This window comes from Harpia harpyja, chromosome 6 (genome assembly GCF_026419915.1).
Source record: "Harpia harpyja isolate bHarHar1 chromosome 6, bHarHar1 primary haplotype, whole genome shotgun sequence".
Taxonomy (NCBI): Eukaryota; Metazoa; Chordata; class Aves; order Accipitriformes; family Accipitridae; genus Harpia; species Harpia harpyja.
The window spans coordinates 27098693-27118826 of NC_068945.1; the positions used below are offsets into that span (position 1 = coordinate 27098693).

Genomic DNA, 20134 nt, shown 5'->3' on the forward strand with positions numbered 1-20134 from the left:
AAAGAAAACTTGGAGCTGGGAGAAGAGAGTGGTATGGGGTGTTCTCCTTCTGGCATTATCAGCACCAGGGTAGAAGTAAGTAGTATCAAAAATGGGTCTAATTAAATAATTTCTCTGCTGTGGAAAGTGATGATTCCACTAAAAGGCTTCAGCAAAAATTGATCCAGTTGGCTGGAAGCAAAGAGGGCTGTCTAGCACAAAGGCTTTTCTAGCCAGTTAATGGGGATACATCCAGTTCAATCTCCTTTTGAGTATGATCAGGCCAGGTTTTGAGGGTTACTTGTCAATTTGCATTTTAGTGGAACATATTACAATGCAGACTATCTCTGTGAGATGCAGAGATGTTAACCAAGGCGGGGAAAAAGAGATACCAGTTTTTCTTTTAAATCCTTGATTATAATCTTGCAGAAATCACTTCTTACTTCTCTGAGGGTAGTATTAAAAAGCCTTGTGGCCAACAGCCTGATTTAGTATTAGAGCAGCCAGATAGAATCTAATATGGGAAAAAATGGGGGAAAGTGAGCACCTTAAGTTTACTGAGTCTTTGTAATTGCTGGCAAATCCACTGGACCAGTCTGTTGACAAACAGGACAGGGAGAGCTGGAGATAGATCCCTGGTAGATCTGAGAGCCAAAAATCAGCCAAGCATCTTGGACAAGTTTGGGAGCTTGTTTCTTGTTTGGCTCATTTCCTTCTCCCTTCCCCCATATCGCTCTGCTGCAGCAGCAGTGTTGAAGGGTGTGTACTCTGTCTGGCAGGCTGTTGGAGGAGTCTCTGGCCTCAAATTACACAGCCTGAGAACTCTGTGCATAAAATTAGCAGCAGAGTTCTGTGTATTAGGCGCCAGGGAAAAATGTCACATTCAGCAGAACTCAGAGGCGAGAGGTGGAACAAAAAGAACTGGAATGGGACATCAATCCCCCTCTACCGTTTACTGTTTTGCAGCAGACATATCTGAGAGTATTATAACCAGGTGGCTTCGAGCAAAGATTATTTGGGTAGTAAATAGATTTTATTGTATGTTTTAGTAACAAGGATGTTTGATTTTTTTCTTCCTTTTTTCTGCCTTTACTTGCTCGTTTTCCTTTATTCTGAAGATTTCTTTCTTTTTGTCTTTCCACAAGGAAATCTCTTTTCACTCATGAAGAAGTGCTATTGACATACAGTTTTCTGCCTTCCTTTCCACCTTCCTGTGGTCTGAATCCTGGTGAGAAACCCACTGTAATGGCACTACATTCAGATTGTGCAACAGCTTATACAGGTTGTTTGTAGTGAAAACTGGAAAACTAAATAAAGTGCTGGCAAACAGGGCAAAGGCACTAAGGCTGAGAGAAGCAGCTATTCGAGGACTGGATTCTTTAGATACTATCTCAGTAGCAGCTATCTCATTCAGGAAAACTATTACAGAAAAGGTCATGTTTTGAGAGTGTGTGTTGGCTCCTTCCTTACATCATAAAAGCAGTAAAATCCTTGCCACACCAGTGTTAGATTGCCCTGAAGCATACGCGTGAGAGAGGCTGCATTAGCATCTGTATGCGGAGCTGGATTGCCAAGAGACATAAATGTACACTTGACTGAATTGTTTGGGGATGTACATGTACACACATACATTCACTGTGTTGTCAGAGTGCTTTCATAAGACGAAGTTATCAGGCAGCAATGCTGGTTTAATGTATTCCTCCCCATTCATTCTCCATATTGATGTCTGCTGTGAGCTGAGCTGGGAAATTGATCTGTGCCTTAAAAAAATGTTTTTACAGCTGGATTAGTTAGCTGATGTATTTTGCAGCACAGCCTCAGATGTGCCATCCTGTGGGGCAGGAAAAATCAAGAGTATGTGAGGACAGGGTATTTCCTAAGCTGATACCATCACCATACACTCATTTCTTGAAATCACAACTTCAAAGTCCCCCATTACCTTTGGCTCAGATTATTGAAGCAATCTGCAAGCAGGATGATGTATTATCAGATTAGATAGTGCTCTGGGGCAGAAAGCTATTCTTCATTTAATTTCCTTGTTCTGTTCTGTAGTAGGGCAGGCCCACTTGCTACTGCTGTTTAACATACCTGATAGTTTAGCAACTACATTCTTTTCTAAGGGTTTGGGAATCAGTTCTAAGGCCTGGCATCAGAGCATTACTGGCACATTTTTAGAGCCACATTTTTAGATTGTTTTGAATTTGCACTGTAGGTGATTTTGAGTGCAGGTGGGTTGCTAAGGATAATGGTTGTAGTTTCTCACTTCTCACTTGACTTTCCCAAAGAATTATACCTCTGTTGAGCATTTTTCCTTCTCACTCGCCCCCCATGAGAAAAGTATTACCGTCAGCCCCATTTTACAGATGGCAGAGCTGAGGCATAAGGAATCACATAGCAACCCAGTGGCTGAACTGAATGCAGTTAATTGAAAGGTCTCTTATTTAGACCTGGCTTCACATAACAAGGCAGCCTTCTGCCTATTGAGGTGTGGGAGACACAAACTCCAGCCTCCCACATTTGAAATGGACAGACTGGCAGCTGGCTTGGGATCAGGTTACTTATTGGTACAGTGATTGGTGGGCTCATTCCACAAGTTTATCTTTCAAGGAATAAAGGCTGAAGTAATGAAAGGCCAGTAGGTGAGGCAGCAGGTGAGACAGGCTATAAGTATACGCTGTGAGGAATACTGACAGAACAGACCTTGGAAAATTACAGGATTTTGATACTTACTGCCTCTATATTTGCTGCTTGCCTGCCTATCCTAATGTCTAGCCTCCTTGCCCCCCAGTTTTATTAGGGAATATTGTCCCAATTTATGAACCATTAGAAAATGAGCCATAAACTCTCTATAATGAGCAGACTGGATATGCGTGCACCAGAAAATGGTGTTTCTTTGACTATATCAGTGTAGTTTAAGTAGTACAACTCCCCTAGGGTAAGGACAATTATACCAGTGTAAAAGTGCATATCCAAATATAGCTGAGTCCCAAATGGGAAGGTACCTTTATACCAGTAATAACTAGGTCCACAGTAAGGCACAGTTTTATTTCCTTAACTTTAGGAACCTGAGGTGACAAAACTGGGAATATAGTTACTTTATAATTCATGTATATTCCAAGGAGACAGATAAAGCCTTCAGCGGGGGAGTTGGCCCACTTGAGGTCTGATTTACTGGCCAGTGGTGCCTGTCTCTCCTCACTGTCTGTTCAGAGAACTTTCACTTAACTAAAGGCACTTATCTAAAGTTTCTAAATTAAGTAGAAGGAATTTGGTCACAGGATTTCATCAAATGGATGGGGAAATTAAACTATTAGGAACAGTGTAGGATGGTTTGAATGCAGTACCGTGCAAATTTTAGCAAATCCCAACCCTATTTTGAGATTTGGGAAAGTTCAGTGAAAATTTCTTTTGAGTAATTTTGACAGGTCTTTTGAACTTGTGAAACAAGATGTAGCAGGATTTTCTTTGTCTTGAGTAGCAAACATTCTGACAGATTTTTGACTCTCAAGATGATTAGGAGACTAAAACACAAGAGACTCTCCTGTCACAAAGGGTCACTGCTGCTATGCACTTAAAACTAGGTTTTTTCCTTCTGGAGGAATGGCTGTAAACATAGCGCTCTCAGGAGTTCTCAGATGGAGCCATCTTCTTTGTCTGCAATGGCCAGTTACCAGATTTTGACACTGGTAGTTGGAGCATACAGGTCCACCTCCAGCCCACGTCTGTCATACACAGTAGCAGTGACAAGCTCTGCCCTATTTCTTCCCTATTTGCCTCTCTTATTCTGGAAGTGATATGCTATCCGGATGAAGAAATGTTCTGTTGCTGTTTCTGAGTTTCCATTTTTTCTCACTTAGCCTAGCCTTGGGCATCAATATCCATCTGAACTCTGCAAGAACAAAAAGCCCCATTGCTCATCAAGGAGAAGTTACTACTGTTCTGGTAAGACTCCCTCTAACTCTTCCAATCTTAAGTGATCCTACTATATCAGAGAGAAATCCTGTTTCTTTTTAAAAGATTTTTAAAGGAAGCAGGTTTATTGTGAAGGAAGAATTGTTTTCCACAGAGAGGAAGACCATAATACTGCTTATGATATTGCTCTGCATAAGAAAAGCTGGCAAGATCTGGCTATGGCATCATGAACTAACAAAACATTGAATGCATATTTCCAAAATAGCTGATAATGACTAAAGACAAACCTCACTTTTCAGGGTATTTTTTCCTGCAAGACTTATTCCTTGTTTTGCTCAAGCAACTGAGGTGCGAAAGCCAAGATTCAGTTATGGGATCTAGTTCGATATTTCAAGAAAAATTGAAAAAAAAAAAAAAGGCTGCTGTTTCTTTAATATTTGGTTCTGTAAAGTCCTTTCATGTTGAGTAGTAATTTATTCTAGAAATGACACCATCAAATTCACTGTCAGGAACAGTGGTGGATGCTGATCTTTAAATTTCTTCAGTTCACGATGGTTTGTTTAATTGTGTTTATGTCAGCAGGGCATGATCATAGTCCTTTTCTGCAAATGCCTACTAGTTACTTTTCACCCTAAACAAGCAGTCATGGAAACTGTGTCCAGATTTAAATAAAAGCAAATTTCCAAAGTTCTATTTATCTATGCTCCTGTGCCTTTTTTCCTCCCAACACAATGTGTGACAGGGAGAGTATCCATGCACTCAGCCAGTATGGCTTGAGCCATTATCTAATGAAAACCAATCAGCTCAACTAAGCTCCTCTTTGATTTTTTTTCAAGAAGTTGAGAAAGATAGGACAACTTCAACAACTTTTTTTTTTTTTTATGGGTTTGTTTTTAGCTGTCCTGAAAGCATATATCAAAGAAAGAGGGTCTCATTACTTACCATTGGACCAACTGCCTTCTAAGGGTTTTGTAGCACTACCTGCAAAAGAGCACTGAAGATTACAGGGCAGACATGAGTAGCTTATCTTAAGTAACTTCTGTCCAAAGATTTTGCAGAGCTGTTATTCATTATTCATGTGCTATTATAATAAAGATAAGGGGTTTAAACATGACTGTATTTGAAAATAAATATTGTAAAAGTATATTAAAGCATTCTGTAAAGCTGATGGTAACCATAAAAGCAAAATCTGTACAAGTATGTAATATGAATGGAAAATGGAATATAGCCCCAAATCACTTTTCCCAAATCAGTGTTATCAGTTGCAGCTCAGTCTCAAATAACCACAGAAGAAAAGACACTCAACTGCTAATGATGTGTATGCTATGGAAACAAATATTCCACATATCCTTCCAAAACAATAGGTTGAACGAAAGTATCTTTCAAGCCAACTTTGCTGTGTTTCTATTTGATATTCAGCTTCCTTGCAGCGATTGTTAAAATGTTATTTCCTTTACAGATTAATCTGTGATGAGATCAGACATCTTTTAAGAATATTATTCTCGTTCACTTTATTCTGTCACTTAACAAATTTATTCTATGGCTGGTGATTGAACATAACTATGCAGCACTTTTTTAACATCAGGTGCATCAGAGAGAAGCCATTATTCTAGAGCGTACAGACATGCACAGCCAAAATGATACAGTAGCTGCTGCCCTAGTAGACATAGTATGTAGTGTCGTTATCCAGACTGATTCAGCTGAGTATTTTTGCTGTGTTCCTTTGGTTTACCTTTTATTATGGTTCATGTATCTTTAGTGATTTGGGACTACATTCCCATTTTCCATTAAAATTCCATGCTTGCTCTGACTGTCTGGTTATAGCTGATACTCTCAGATTTCCAAGGTGCTACGTATCCTTGTACAAGTATTTTCTAACAACATGTGCATTAGACAGAAGGCCACAATTTCACAGTTCACAGGCGTACATGGCCAAAATAATATAGTAGGTGCTGAACTGCAAAAAGGTATGTAACAGTGTCAGCATATGGTCATGATTCAATCATCTGAGGATTTTCTTAGTAGTCTCCTTTAATTAATTAATTTGTTAGTATTTTTTGCAGCTGGATGCCTGCTTGCTTTTGCACATGGATAAGGGTCGGTGCATAGTGCCATAATGACCATGCCGCCCATGGTGAATGGGTAGGTTTTCTCAAAACTGAGATCTGACCATGTCAGCTGATGAAATTGGATACTTTCCTAGTGCAGACATATCTTGTGACATGTGTATTGTCATTATGGTATCAATTTTGTAATGGACATTTATTTCATACATCAATAATAAAGTACTTGTGCAGAGAGAGAATGTGGGTTTGACTAGACCCAGCCCATTTCCTCAGCCCAAATAGTAGAAATTGCTTTTTCTACTATAGTAGCACAATAGTAGAAATTGAGAGAAAACACCTGGTAGCTGAGGCACTGATTTGGCGCAGGAGAACATGGCAAAACAGTGTTTCAAATCTTAGTCTCTCACAGCCTCGGTGAGCCCTCTAACCAATGAGTTATCCACTCTTGTGAGGCAGGAATCTGCCTTTTTGCAGAAAAGAAGGTCTTGGTTTTGGTTTAGTTCAGAACAAGAAGACATTGCAGAATCAGAAACTTTCTTAGCAGGTTTAGCATTATTCTGTCAGATTAGTATTATTACTGGCTATAATCTCTAGTAGAGAGTAGTAGAATTGAGGAGCTGCTCCCAATTTGTTTTACTCAGCTTACAGCACAGCAGTTGCATAGACAATTTGTCTGTGAGGTTGTCTGTCGACTTGTTCTTGAAAATACATGTTGCCAGGTAAACAATGAGCAAGTATTTTTACATTGTGTCATATCCTTTGTCTCTTAAAAGATGTACCTGCATTGTATCTAGATTATCTTCCAAGAGATTTGAAAAGATTAGAATATCTGCCTCTTTCACTTCTATTAAAGTTTGCACAGTTCTTGTGCTTTCCACAATCTTTTTGCATGTGTTGGGAGCACCCCTCTGAATTTTCATGAGTTCACATATATTGATCTTGTGATTAAGAGTTCTGGTCAAGGTGATCTGTTCCTATTTCCTTCTGAATGTCAGGAGAAAGCAAGGGGATTGCAGTTAGAAAACTTGATTATTGTCTCTCTCACTCAAGGCAAAGGGAAGAGAATAATGAGCCTGACTTCAGGTTACATGAGGACTGCACATTTAGCAGGCCTAATCAAGAAAATGGAATATACAGCAGTGTGAAGGTCTGGGGAAATACTTATATCCAACATCATCACTTAAAACTACTCTGCTAAGGCTGTGTGGGCAGCACAGAGTAGCAGATCACTCAGAAAATACAGTTCAGAATTTTGTAGCCTCTCCGGGTCCCTTCTGATTAAGAGGCACTATATCCCCTCTCAAATTCTGTAATGGTGCCTTCAGTTATCTGTAGGAGAGAGATGGGGGAAGAATTTACTTCATTAAAATGCAGTGAAATGCAGTTTACTCTCAAGGCTGATTATTACAGTTGTAGATAAAGTTTTATTTTGAAGGATACTGGTTGACTTTTGCTCCGTTCAGATAAGAATTTTTGTGCTTGACAGCGGAAGGAGGAGAAGGAACCAAATAAGTATTGAACATGACAATGAAAGAGTCAAAGACTGAAATGGGGAGGCAAAGATACTACACATGACAGCTTTTGACTAAGGCAGATAAGCTATGCTGCAACTTATCCGCAGTGTTAGGAAATGATGGTTTCCTTATCACTTTCTTCCTTTTATGTTCTTCTTGAAACATTGTCAACTGATGTTATACAAATGCTATATCATTACCCTTTGTGTACAAGGCAGGGCAGTCAGGATTCTCCTTGGGTGAGCCATTACCCTGTCTTTGTAGGTGGCAAATGTGGATAGTTTTGAGCACATGAAGCTGAAAAGATCTCTGCTCTTTCAAGGACTCATGTCTTACTTGCATTGATCCATCCTTCAAAGCTCATTTCCTAACGTCCTGTGCCTGATACTCTGGTACCCATATGTTTGACAAGGTTGAATTTCCTGACCATACTTTCTGCTCCCACTTGAAAATTTATTCTTTAGCTCCACCTCCTGGCTCTTGGTCCATGGAAAGGTAGATTCTCAGGAATCAGAGAGCCTCAAGAAGGGATCAGAAGTATTCATCCTAGTTTACAAACGTTAGTGTAGAGATGTATATGGGGACATTTCAGCTGGGGCAAAACAGGATTTGTTGAGCCCACTCATACTGCCTTTCCACAGAGGCAGATGTTTTGGTGAAGAGGTGGACAATGGAATATGTGGCTCATAGTTTCTGCTTTTTGTTGGCCTTTTGGTTTCTCAACTGTGGCAGTTTTGATACATGACAGACATCACAAAACAGTCTTCATGACTGTTTTTTCTCTAGTACTTCCTCAATCTCATGGGGGTGGGGAGGTACAGAAGAAATCGTCTGACACTGAAACATTAAAAAAAAGATCTCTGAGGCCTTGCAAAGGAGTCTTGATTCACACAGGGAGAACTGCTTTGACTGTGTTCATCCTATTGAACCAGGAACTGCCCAAGAAGTGAAGGAATAGAGCTTAGCCATCTGGATTTAAGCAGCTGAAAACCATGTCTCTTCCCCGACAGCTGCGAGAAAAGAGGTAATGTGTCTCTCCCTCCTCCCGCCTCCCCACAAGCCTCCATGTAACTGCTACGATCTGTTCATTTAATTTGGATGCAGGCTTCTCTGATGATTCTAAAAGGCTTCTTGTTATCATAGCTTCCAAACTATTAGGCTGCTCAGCATGGAGCAGACCATTTCTTAAATTGGAGTGGACTTTCTTCTTTTCATGGGGAATATTCACCACCTACAACAATAGTGGGTCATTGTCCTCTTTATAGCTGCAAACAGTTTCACTTTTACTGGGGTTTGTGATATGACTGTTTGTGATATGACGAGTTATATTTCTTGATCTCTGTAACCACATCCCTCTTCACAGTAAGTGGTAGTATTCACGGTGTTGTGGGTGGTGCTGATTCATATCATTCTCCTTGTACAGCAAGCTATTGCAAGACTTTGCATCATTACTTCAGCCTTCCAGATAGGCTAGGCATTGTGGAAGCCCCTCCTTGGGATATTCTCCTAGCAGAATAATGTGAGCGAGCTGCTGTGGTTTTTGTATTATCAGAATATTTAACATTACGTCAGCTTGGCATTTCTTAGATGATCCTTTTTAAAGTTTCTCTTTTTCTCTACCTCATTTGTTACTCTTTTTTCCTCATTCTTGATCCTTTTTACTGAAGTATTAGTATAAATACCACTCTAACAACATTGAGTTGTAAGATTGAAGCAAAGGTGAACTTACCTTCTGTTTGTCAAAGATGTTGTACCAAGGAGAAAGTCCCAGAGGAAAAAGCACCTGCCAATTCATGCTGGTTTTTTATGTGGACAGTACAGACAAAAAACACGAGAGTGTGGTCATATGGCTGCTCTTTAGGTGTTCCTGCAGGGATCCTTCCTTCTCTCTTCCTTCAAATCCAATACTGTCTAGGATCTGCAAAGCTTATTCTAACATTGCCCACTATGATGTGTTCCTTCACACATTTGTGACATTTTCAAACAAGTATCTTTGTGCTTGCTTCGGGTTATCTGCTGTGACTGAGAGGTCTCCCTGTAAATATTTGCTAGGCTACTTGTTTTTTTTTTTTTTTCAAAGCCTCTTTAAGAGTCTGCTTTACTGTGATGTTTACAAGAAAACTTGACATTTGACAGCTGGTGCAGGCAACACTAGTTATGATATAGAACAATACTATGTCTTTGTTTCTTAGCTTTTTTCCTGTTTGTGCTTATCCTTCCGTTGTTTCTTATCTTATATGTATAAGGTACATTGTATGCATCTTACACATAGAGTGTAATGTTTTTAGGAATTAGCTTTGTGCTGTCAGTTTCTACAGCACCTAGCACAACAAGCTCTTTTCTCAGAACTGTTCCCTATTCCCTACAGTAATGCAGTAATAATAACAGCATAAATCATGGTATATAATGATCTCAGAATAAGAGATACTGCTGCAGAGCTGTTATTGTAAGTCTACCAGATGCTGTAGGAAGGATTAAGAATGCATCCACAGTTGATCACATTTCTCAGCAAAAGCTTACCAGCTCAAGCGTTTCTTTTGTAGACCTGCTACTCTAGCAATCCTAGGAACGACAGGATGTTTTTCAGGCTTGATGAATGTTCACAATGGTCACTGACTCGTGCTGAACTTACAGAAACATGTCATCTCAAGATCAGACCTCCAGAGGAAGAGAATGACACCACGAATTTCTAACGTCTTGATTTAGACACTAGATAATGTGATGTTGCCTAGCTATCTTTGTTCTGTATGGCATAGAGACCTCCAAAGGCTATTGCCAGTATGAGTAACCTAAATCTTTTGTTCTTGCTTCACAGTGATTTTGACCAGCTTCCAGATGATGTACCTGTTTCAGCTAACATTGCAGATATTGAAGAGAAGAAAGGCTTTACTAATTATTATGTAAGAAAGGAGATTTATCCTGTCTCTATATGCCCTCATCTGTGACTGGTTTGGTTGTGGGAAGCAAAATGCAGTTAATCTTGTGTAATTGTTTTTTGGCATGAATAGTTCCATACAGAGAACTTCTCAGTGCTTCTTTTTTCTGGAATGGAGGTTAGTCTATCACAGATTTAGTCTAAAAATTTATTGTCTGGGTGAAATGTGACAGAAGTATCCTCTAACATTGCTTGTTTTCTAAATTCTTACCTAATTTCTTATTTATTTCCTGTTAGAATGCTGTACCTTTGGTGAAGATAGTGGGAAAGGAATTCGAAGAGGGTAGAAGGGCAGGGTCTTGTCTTCATTATTCCATGGTACTGGCAAGTTAGGATTGCTTCCATCTCCACAGAAGGTAGCATATTAATAAGTCATGAAAGAGCACACAGGAAGGGAATAGTAGGGAAAAGCACTATGAGATTTTCTGGAGAAGGGTTTTGGATAAGACCAGCTCAGTCTGACTTCTGCAGGCTATGCTGCTTTTGCTGGAGACATTGCTCATAAAACTTTCCCACTGCAGTATGCAGGTTTTGCTGTGGAATATAGTGACGTTTGGTTGCTCTGTCTTTATGTTTTCTGAAGGATCTGGCTGCAATGTGACTCAGAGGTCAGTGCATGGAAATCATGGGCTCCTTTAGAGAAAGCAATTTTGGCAAGAGATAAGAAATAAGATAGTGGTTGGAGGAGGTCAGACCATAATTTCTAAAATTGTGTACTTTAAAGTCAAAAAGAAGTATGAATGCCTTCAACTCTGAAAATCAATTCATTTAGATGTCTGTCTATAGATTTAGATGTCCAAAGCATTCTACTGTAAAATATTTGTATTTACCTCCCTAATATGTTTTGTTAGTCACTGAGGGAAGGTGTGTAAGCACAAAGTAGCATCTAGTCATTTCAGGTTTCCTTTTAAGATTATGTAATAGAAAGCAGCCACAGGGACATGATCTGTGGGAAAGCTGGACCCACACATATACCACACTGGCTGGTGCTAACTTGTTATTTTCTAGTACTTGAGTCTGCAGATGCTTAACTGAAGGCTTGCTTTCCACTCTGCCCCTAAGACAATATTCCCACTACTGGAGCACTGATCTTACGTTCCTATTGTATGCCTTACTTTCATTTGGTAAGTATTAATAAGTATGAACATCAGCCTGAATCCCCCTTCTTTGTTTCAGATGTTTGTCATTGAAGTAAAACTTAAAGGTGGTGGCAGATACTTAATTTTCCGACGCTATCGTCAGTTCTATGCCCTGCACACCAAACTAGAGGAGAGATACGGGGCAGAGAGCAAAGACAGCCCTTTTACCTGCACACTCCCTGTATTGCCAGGTAAGCTGTCAGTACCAAATCTGTGCATGATTAGCAGCTTTCTCAGCCACAGGCTGTCCTAAAGAGGAATGCATTGTAGGGAAGTAGTTGTGACAAGGAATGAGTTCCCAGCTGTGGATGCTGGAGAAGTTAAGTTCCATTGGCAGTCCTTCCACTTGTGGTGAAGTTCATTTAGAAACCTCAAATCCTTTAGAAAACATGTATTTTCCTGGAGATCCTACTTTCTCCTGATTGCTTCATTTCTCTGACAGCCTCAATTTTTTTTCCTCAATAACTGTCACAGGTTTTATATTTTCCAGGGAAAGTTTATGTTGGGGCCAAAAAGGAAATTGCTGAGAACAGGATTCCTATCCTGAATGTCTACATGAAGGTAAAACTTAATTTTAAAGTAGAGATTGCACTGAGCACTGCAGATAACTTACCCCTTGAAATCAGCTAAGAGACACAGTATTGTTGTAGTCCTAGGTATCTGCTTCTCTCTGTATTGTTTTTTCTGAAGACACAGTGTCCACACTGTGGGACAACCTGCAGTCCTATTCCCCAGATTGTTCGGACTGTAGGATCTGCCGGAGTATGCAGTTCACAAAGGCTCACTCCCTGCCTTCACATATAGATAGATATTCTTATACCCCGCCCCCCCCCTCACCCCAAGATGTATGAGGAAATGGTGAATCTCCAGGTGTTGGTGAATATGGAGTTGGTATGTGCACCTAAGGGACTAGGAGAGTGCAATGGGCTTCTGGGTGTACCTGCCCTACAGTGAAGGCACAGCAGTAACATCAAGGAGAAAAATTCTTTGTATGCAGGTTAACTGAAGACCTGACTTTAAATCAGTAAAAGTCTGAAGCACTGGCCAAGACTTCCAGTACTTAAGATTGCCTTCTTTCCACAGTCATTCATGTTCTGAAGGGAAACATAAAGAGCAATTTACTCCTTCTGCAGTAAATCAGGTACAAAAAGAGTGAACCAATACAGGCCAACTGCAGGAGTAAACAGGAGAAAATGTCAGCTGTTCAGCCGTGTCCTGCTGAGTGAGAAGGGAGAGGAGGGAGATTTCTGGCAGTAATGAATATCCTTCATGATCCTGTAGGTCAGAGAGGCATATTTGTTACATGTAAATAAATAGAGAATTTGTCTCTCCCACTGTTATACTCTGCTTCCTACTTGCTCTTGGCACAGAACCTACTCTGCCTACCGGTTTGGGTGTTGATGGATGAAGAGGTACGGCTGTTCTTCTACCATTCAACCTTTGATGGTGAACAGGTGCCTCACAGACTGAGACGGCTTCGCCCACGGACGCGCCGAGTGTAAGTGATTGACATGTTTTTTCAGCTTGATGTAAGAGATGCTGTCCAGTTTTGGGGGGGGAGAGAGATGAGGAACACCACTGTGTTTCCCAAGTGAATCCATGAAGTCCTCATACGAGGATCTTTGTGGTAGAGTGAACACAGGGTATTTCTTGTTTTCAGTAATCTCAAATTTTTAAAGTGGGTGTGGTACTTGCATGAAAGGAAAATTCCAAAATGAGAGTATAGCTTGCTTTTAAAAAAATGCTGCTCAGCTCTATCTGTTGATAATTCTCTAATGGTAATATCTATTATAATGTGCAGAATATACTGGCCAAGCTTAAGGACATAGGCTTGCATCACTGAAGTGAATGTGAGTTTTGGCCCTGAATTCAGTGAGATCTGGTTCAGTCACTAAATGAAGCTGAATACTTAATTTGTTCCTGTCATTTGTCTAAACAGGGGCCTGTCCTGCGTAGCAGCATTGACACCCCTTTGGAGAACTGCTAAGTAGACATACTTCATTACCCTTCAGACAAATTAATTCTCCTTTCAACATAGCAAAGATAGACCTGCTTCCTTTTGACATACCTCAAACAGTGCGAAAACTGCATGTGTATGCATTCCTGGATGTATGTATGGTGGCAGAGTTTGAACTGAATGCCATAAATGCTAGAAACAGGGATGCCCAGAAGGCAGAGTAGGGGGGCTGAGCAGTGCTGTGGAGAGGTCCAGGATACTGACTGTATTGAAAATTCCATCTGTTCTCAGCAGCAGACATCATCAGATTGCTGCTGCTCTGCACTGAAACTGAGAACTAGGGCAATGTTGTTCCATCCGTATTTATTTACTTCAGTGCTCCACACAGATTCTCATGCAGCTTCTCCAGTGATCTATGGCTTGCCTTGCCTCTTAAATAATGAAAATGCAGACACTGTGCTACTGATTGTGTAGTATTTTTGATGACTAGAAAGACATATTTACCTTCCTGTTATCTCCTTTCTTCACAGTAAAAGCATTTCACCTCAAGTGCCTATTTTTGACCGCCTGGCAACTCCGCGGGCTGAGGTGAGTACTCTGCACAATCTGTCATAGGATAAGAGATTAAACTCTGTTTTACTTTGGTATCTCATCGATCAAATTGCCTTCTCCAATTAGAGCTTGGGGAAAGAAGGGAAAGTAAAATCGACACAGGAAAGCAATTGATTTTAACAATAGGAAATGAAACAAAGGATGGAAAGAAGTGTTCTTTTCTTCCCTACCGAATAATAAGAAGGTCCATTGTGAAGTCAGAATGACAGGAGATTCAAATTGAGAGACATGTACAGCTTACTGCCAAATGGTCCACATTTACATAGCGTTACCCATAAATTAAATTTAAAGCTCAAGCTTCAGTCTCATTGACTTCAGCATATGTTTAAAAGCTTTGCAGGTGAGGTGTCTTAGTATTTTCTGTAACATAAGTGTTCTACTGAAAAGTGCCTATACCCTTGTCTTTTGCTGTATAGTGTCTTGGTATTAAGCACTGGAACTGCTTTGTAACCAGTACTTGTTTGAACATGGTCTTGCTTTCTGGAACATGAGACTTAGCCATGTAAGATTAAAAAACCCCCATGCAAGTACTTTGAGGTTTGTTGGTTTTGTTTTTTACACTGAGTATGGCAGGTCTTGGATCAGTCGTCTCTCTTGGGTTTTATCTGAATATACCTACCAAAATAGATGAAAAAAGGCTTCTGGAAGAGCTATTAAGTAGACATATGAACTGCTAGCACAACAGTAGCCATTGTCTTTTTTTATTAGGAGAACTTCTGGCATTAACAAGACCACAAGAACCATCTCAACATAGAATAAGGAACACCTTTTCATTTTAGCTCCTCTAAGAGCATTTAAATGGCTATCATGTTCTCTAAGGAAAATGGAGGAGATGTGCATTTTTAATAATATGTCCACTTTAATTATTCAAGAACAGCTTGTTAGGGTGGTAGCATGTGCTTACCTCCCCCCCCCCCTTCTTTTCCCCCCCCCGAAGGGGGCATCTAAGTTCCATTTTAACTACATGTCCATTTCCCAGACTTCCCCAAATTTCTCAGTTCAGCATACAGGCCTGAAAGCTAGAGGTATCAACAACAGTTAGTTACCCTTAAATTAGGTCACAACACTTTTGCAATTTTTTAAGGCGCTCTGTGATATTTTGCAGCAAATCTGAAAGCTGTAAAACTGCAACCAGAAATAATATATATTTTTTTCTATTCTCAGGTTTTCAAGTTTTCAAATTGTCAATTGTCTTCAGATCTGTTGGCTTACTTTCTCTTAAGTGTTTTCAGCTTCTTTATATTTATTTTTCTGGTGCACAGTGTCCTGCCACTTTAAAAATCCTAGCATGTAGCTCTCTGAGCTGTGTTTGTCCTAGTGCTTTCACTGCTTCTTCAAAGCTTGTGTGTGCTGAGTAGGAGAAGAAATTGTGAGAACTGCGGACTATGGTCATATATATGACCTTACCCCAGAAATACATCTGTGATGACAAAGTCCATACCATCGTGCTGCTTTATGCTTTCACCCCAAGAACAGAACAGAAAGAAAGATTCACTTTTGTAATTCTGTGAATTAATAATTTCAGTGTTATTACTTTCCACAGGCTTTGTTTGATTTTTCTGGAACCAATAAACTGGAACTCAGCTTCAAGAAGGGAGACTTGATTTATCTGCTCAGCAGAGTAAACAAAGACTGGTTGGAGGTAAGACTGCAATAGTGGTACTGAATTCTTAGCATACCTTGAAATATATGAGTAGAAAGGGCTCTCCTAGTCCTTGGGAACTGTCTCCTCCTTTCAAGGAGAAACTATCATAATCAGGTCTTACCGTCAAGAATAAATCCTTGACTCCAAATTTGAAATTGTTTCCTTCCTTGATGGTTTTTAGCTTACAAATTTTCTGCCCTCTAGACTTCAGTTTTCATTTGCATTTGCTTCTGCTGGAATGTTTTTAAATTCTTTGGAAGTGATTAGAACACAAAAAGACCACAGAAAGGAGATGGAAACTCCCTTCCAGTGATTAATTGGTTTCTTGCCTCAGGGTGAGTTGCTATATACTTCATGCTTCATACCACAACACACGTCAGCCTGATTAGAGAGAACTTGGGCAATGCAGCAGGGTTCTAAAAAAGGATGAGGAGAACATACTGTGTGTTTGCTGATATGATATCTCTGCTTGCTCAAACACCACAGCCGCCTTTGATAAGCATCTGACTTTCATTTTTTACACACTGTTTTACTCCCCTGCCTTGTATTTGACTACACAATTGTATAATCTTTTTGTAGGGATGCCATCAGGTCCCTTCCATAGCCTTTCTTTTCTTGATGATAGTAGAAAAATTCTTACTGTTGTTTCCATGGAAATTAATTGACTTCCAGAACTTACTGTGTGTGGCCAAAATGGCATGGTTTTCTTCATTCTAACACTTCCTATCATTCCAGGGAACAGCTGACGATGCCACTGGGATTTTCCCATGTGCTTTTGTGAAGATCATAAAAGATTTACCACAGCAGGAAGACACAGTTAATAAAGTTCGCTGTTATTACCATGATGAGACTGTGAGCACTATCAGGTAATAAGAAAGTAGTCTTCCAGTTTACTGCTGAAGAAATGCTGACAATTCTCTTTTCATGATATGTAATGATTAGATTTGTTCTTGTTACAGGGATATCTCAGTGGAAGAGGATCTGAGCAGCATTCCATCATTCAAAGATCTCATGGAATTGATAAGGTACAATGCAAACAGTTAGTTGTATGTTTAATATAATTTAAACATTTGTCAAGTTCTTTACAGTACTAGATTTTCCACATGCTACTTGGTCATCACCATGTTTTGGGTGTGAAATACTTTTAAAGTGTCCTGAAGAAGTTGTACTTTGCCTTGGCCCAGGGCCATATGTATAGACACTAGCCTGCCTTGGGATTGTCAGTAAGTATGGAATGCCACACAATTCTAACTCAATTACGCTGGGTAGAAGCTTCCATTTCTTGTTCTAAGATCAGAGCCATACCCCCATGCAAGGATTTTTGCCTAATATACTTCTTCAGGATGCAGGACACTGCCTTCTAACACCTGTTAAACGAGGTTAATCTAGTGTTGAACATCAAAACATCAGAACATCAAATATTAGTAATAGAACACCTGTGCTAATATTCTTCCATTCCTTAACCTGCCCTCCCCTCAAAAAAAGCAACCATAAGTAGGCAAAAGTGGGTAGTTACTACAGTCAACTCTTATGTATGGGAATTTTATCAAACTCACAGGCTAATTGTGCCATGCATGTGGTGGTACTGGAAATGGTTGTTGGTTATGACAGATTCCTTAGCTTAAACACAACACAGCATGAATGTGGCTGTATGATTTCTAGTACTAGCTGTATCAAGAATGCCAAGACACCCAAGGCTTTGTGTGGCTTTTAGCAGAATGAATTAGATTGCCAGTATATTGTTCATCATGCAGCACCTCCCAGGCATTCCTTGATTTCTGGGGATCAATCCATTTCTTTTCTACCAGGCGAGAGTTTGACCAAGATGACATTGTTTTGAATTACCGGGACCTTGATGGTGACCTGATCCGGTTGCTCTCCAATCAGGATGTTGAACTCATGGTGTCTCAGAGCAGGAGAAGGCCCTCTGAGAAGCATTTCTTCCCTTGGAAGTTGCACATCACTCACAAAGATGACTTGGGTGTCTACAACACTAGTCCAGGAATAGGTGCTACTCAAACAGTGAGCGCAACATAAGTGCTATATGGAAATGTTCCAGTAGGTAGCTATACAGTCCTTCTGTAATCCCTCTCTGCAGACAGTTTCCTTTAACAAGCCTTTGAAGTGAGCTTGAAAAGAGTAATTTTTAGTAATATATTACCTTTCAATGTAAAATCTGTACTTGGTTAGCTTCTTCAGCTTTGTAGTACTCCTCTGTAATAGAGACATCTACATAGGGACCAGAGAAGGTGAGGAATAGAGAAATAAAATCACTGGCCGTATTCACAAAGCTAGTCAGTGTTAGCCTGCAGTAGAGGTTTAGTGTTCTGAGCCCCACGACCTGCTCTAATCTCTATTCTTGCTCCCAGAGCTAGTTATTTGTCCAGAATGTCTTCATAAGCTTTTTTTCTAGACTGCCATAATTTTCTCTTCACTTGCTGATATGAAGGTTTGTGTGCCAGTGCTTATGAATGTGTAATTATTTCTGTCACATGGGAGTCTGACTGGGCATTCAGAGTTTGTTCTGGAAGCATCAAGAAAACTTTTTCTTATTCAGTGAAGAAATTGTAACCCACCTTTGCTTTCTTCTTTCCACTGACCAATATTTTGAATTCTGTGAATCAAACCTAGTACACCTATGGTGTTCCTCATAGACCTTTTTGTAATTGTACAGACTACTTATTTCCACATTCTGGGAAAATTTGTGTGATGCCAATTCAAACAGAATTCCTTCTCTGTCTATCTTCTGCTTTCTGACACCTCCTTGCAAAGTAGAACTAACAAATTACTGTATCAGATTCTTCAACAAATAAAGTTACGTATGAGTTTGTTTTATCAGTTTCTATTCAAAAGGGGTTTGGGGAGGGATGAAATAATTCTGCTTCTTCTTTTTTTTTTTTTTTTTTTCTTGAAAGTGAGATAATTTTGACGAAGAGTTTGAATGTAACCTATTCAGATTTCCTTAAGGAGGAGTTCATTGTTGAACAAAAATATATCTCGCAATCATTTCTTTAATGGTCATGCAATTAAAATATTTTCTTCTTGAACAAATTTACTGCTGCTTGTAAGATTTACAAGTTACGTATGTTTTACATAAATTGTTTGATACCTAAAATGCTGTATTCTAAAGACATCATGCAGTCATGGTGTTAAAAAAATACCACCAAATATAAATATAATCAGTAAAAAATATGAAGTTAAAAGAGCTTTCAAACACCATGCTTTGGATTCGACTGTTAGTTTCTGTGGCATTAAGCTACAATTCCTCATTTAAAAAAATCTTTGTCCTTGAACTGCTGCTAAAATTTGTACAGACAACAGGGAAGATTGACAAGTATCTGAATGTACTAAGAAACAGTTAACTAACGATGCATGAATAACTAACCTGCCTCTCCCCAAACTGGCAAAATAATGTTTTCTCTTTTTCTTAGATGTTACCTGTAATGCTATCAGGTAACAAGATCTCCAACAGTAACAAAAGTATTTAAGGTGACTTATCCTTTAAACTTGTTTTGTTTTGTTTTGTTTTCTTCCTGATATATATACCTAAACTTACACATAAACTTATGTATATAGCTTATATACATAAGCTTTAATATGCTATTATCTGTAGCCCTGCATTTATGCATATAAGCGTATTGGAAATAAAGGAAAGAGTTTATATTTAAAGATAAGCGCAATGTTTGCTATATTGGGATCCATAAATCATTTCTTACTTGACAGTTTATTAAGTGTATAGTTCTAGCAGTATACCAATCCTGTCCAGACTTGTATAAGAAAATGCACTCTCCAAAGAGTTGTAAGATGTGCTACAGTCCATATCTGCTTTCCAGGTACAAAGGTTCCATCTGAAGAATCCATGTATATTAAATTTCAGAGGTAGATAACATATTCAGAAGAGACACAGATTACGTCTTCCCTTTTTCCAATGATGGAAGGTTTTAGTCGACATTGTTTTACCAAAATGTTACAAAATGTAACTTCCCACTTCAAAGGCATTGTAGCAATGTGGTTTAGGAAGGAGATGAAGCAATATACAATGATAATGTTACTAATCTTACACTTTGTGATACATAGGAGAATGCATTAGTAAGTTTTGCATGGCCTGCAAAGCTTTGGGTGTGCAGGATTATTTGTTGCCTGTTCCTGGAGTTCAGCAGAGCAAATAACATCTGAAGATTTTCACTGACAGCTAGATCCTGTGATGTAACCAGCAACTCAGCAGGTCTGTTTGAAGATGGAGGAGCTGTTTGAATGAGGAAGGAATGGGAGGGAAAATGTCTGCTGGTGAACAAGAAACCTCTTTTCTAAGGGTGGGGGAAGAACATACATAAACTTACTGGCCTTTGAAAATCAGAGCAGAATTCCTTTTTGC

The 20134-nt window shown here is 39.5% G+C and overlaps 1 protein-coding gene across 2 annotated transcripts in view; it reads left to right on the forward strand.

The window, feature by feature from the left end:
- Positions 1-18588, forward strand: part of NCF4 (neutrophil cytosolic factor 4) — a 37494-nt gene extending 18906 nt beyond the window's left edge. Inside the window, exons 2-11 of one of the 2 annotated variants that reach the window (XM_052790433.1) lie at positions 8404-8495; positions 10287-10371; positions 11583-11736; positions 12036-12106; positions 12916-13043; positions 14033-14090; positions 15658-15756; positions 16495-16625; positions 16719-16784; positions 17568-18588. In XM_052790433.1, coding sequence (XP_052646393.1) covers positions 8464-8495; positions 10287-10371; positions 11583-11736; positions 12036-12106; positions 12916-13043; positions 14033-14090; positions 15658-15756; positions 16495-16625; positions 16719-16784; positions 17568-17796 — 1053 coding nt within the window. In that variant the 5' untranslated portion in view covers positions 8404-8463 and the 3' untranslated portion in view covers positions 17797-18588. Of the gene's footprint in view, positions 1-8267; positions 8496-10286; positions 10372-11582; positions 11737-12035; positions 12107-12915; positions 13044-14032; positions 14091-15657; positions 15757-16494; positions 16626-16718; positions 16785-17567 lie in introns of those variants that run through there. The other variant, XM_052790432.1, reaches the window with a different exon arrangement.
- The last annotated feature ends 1546 nt before the right edge of the window (positions 18589-20134 follow it).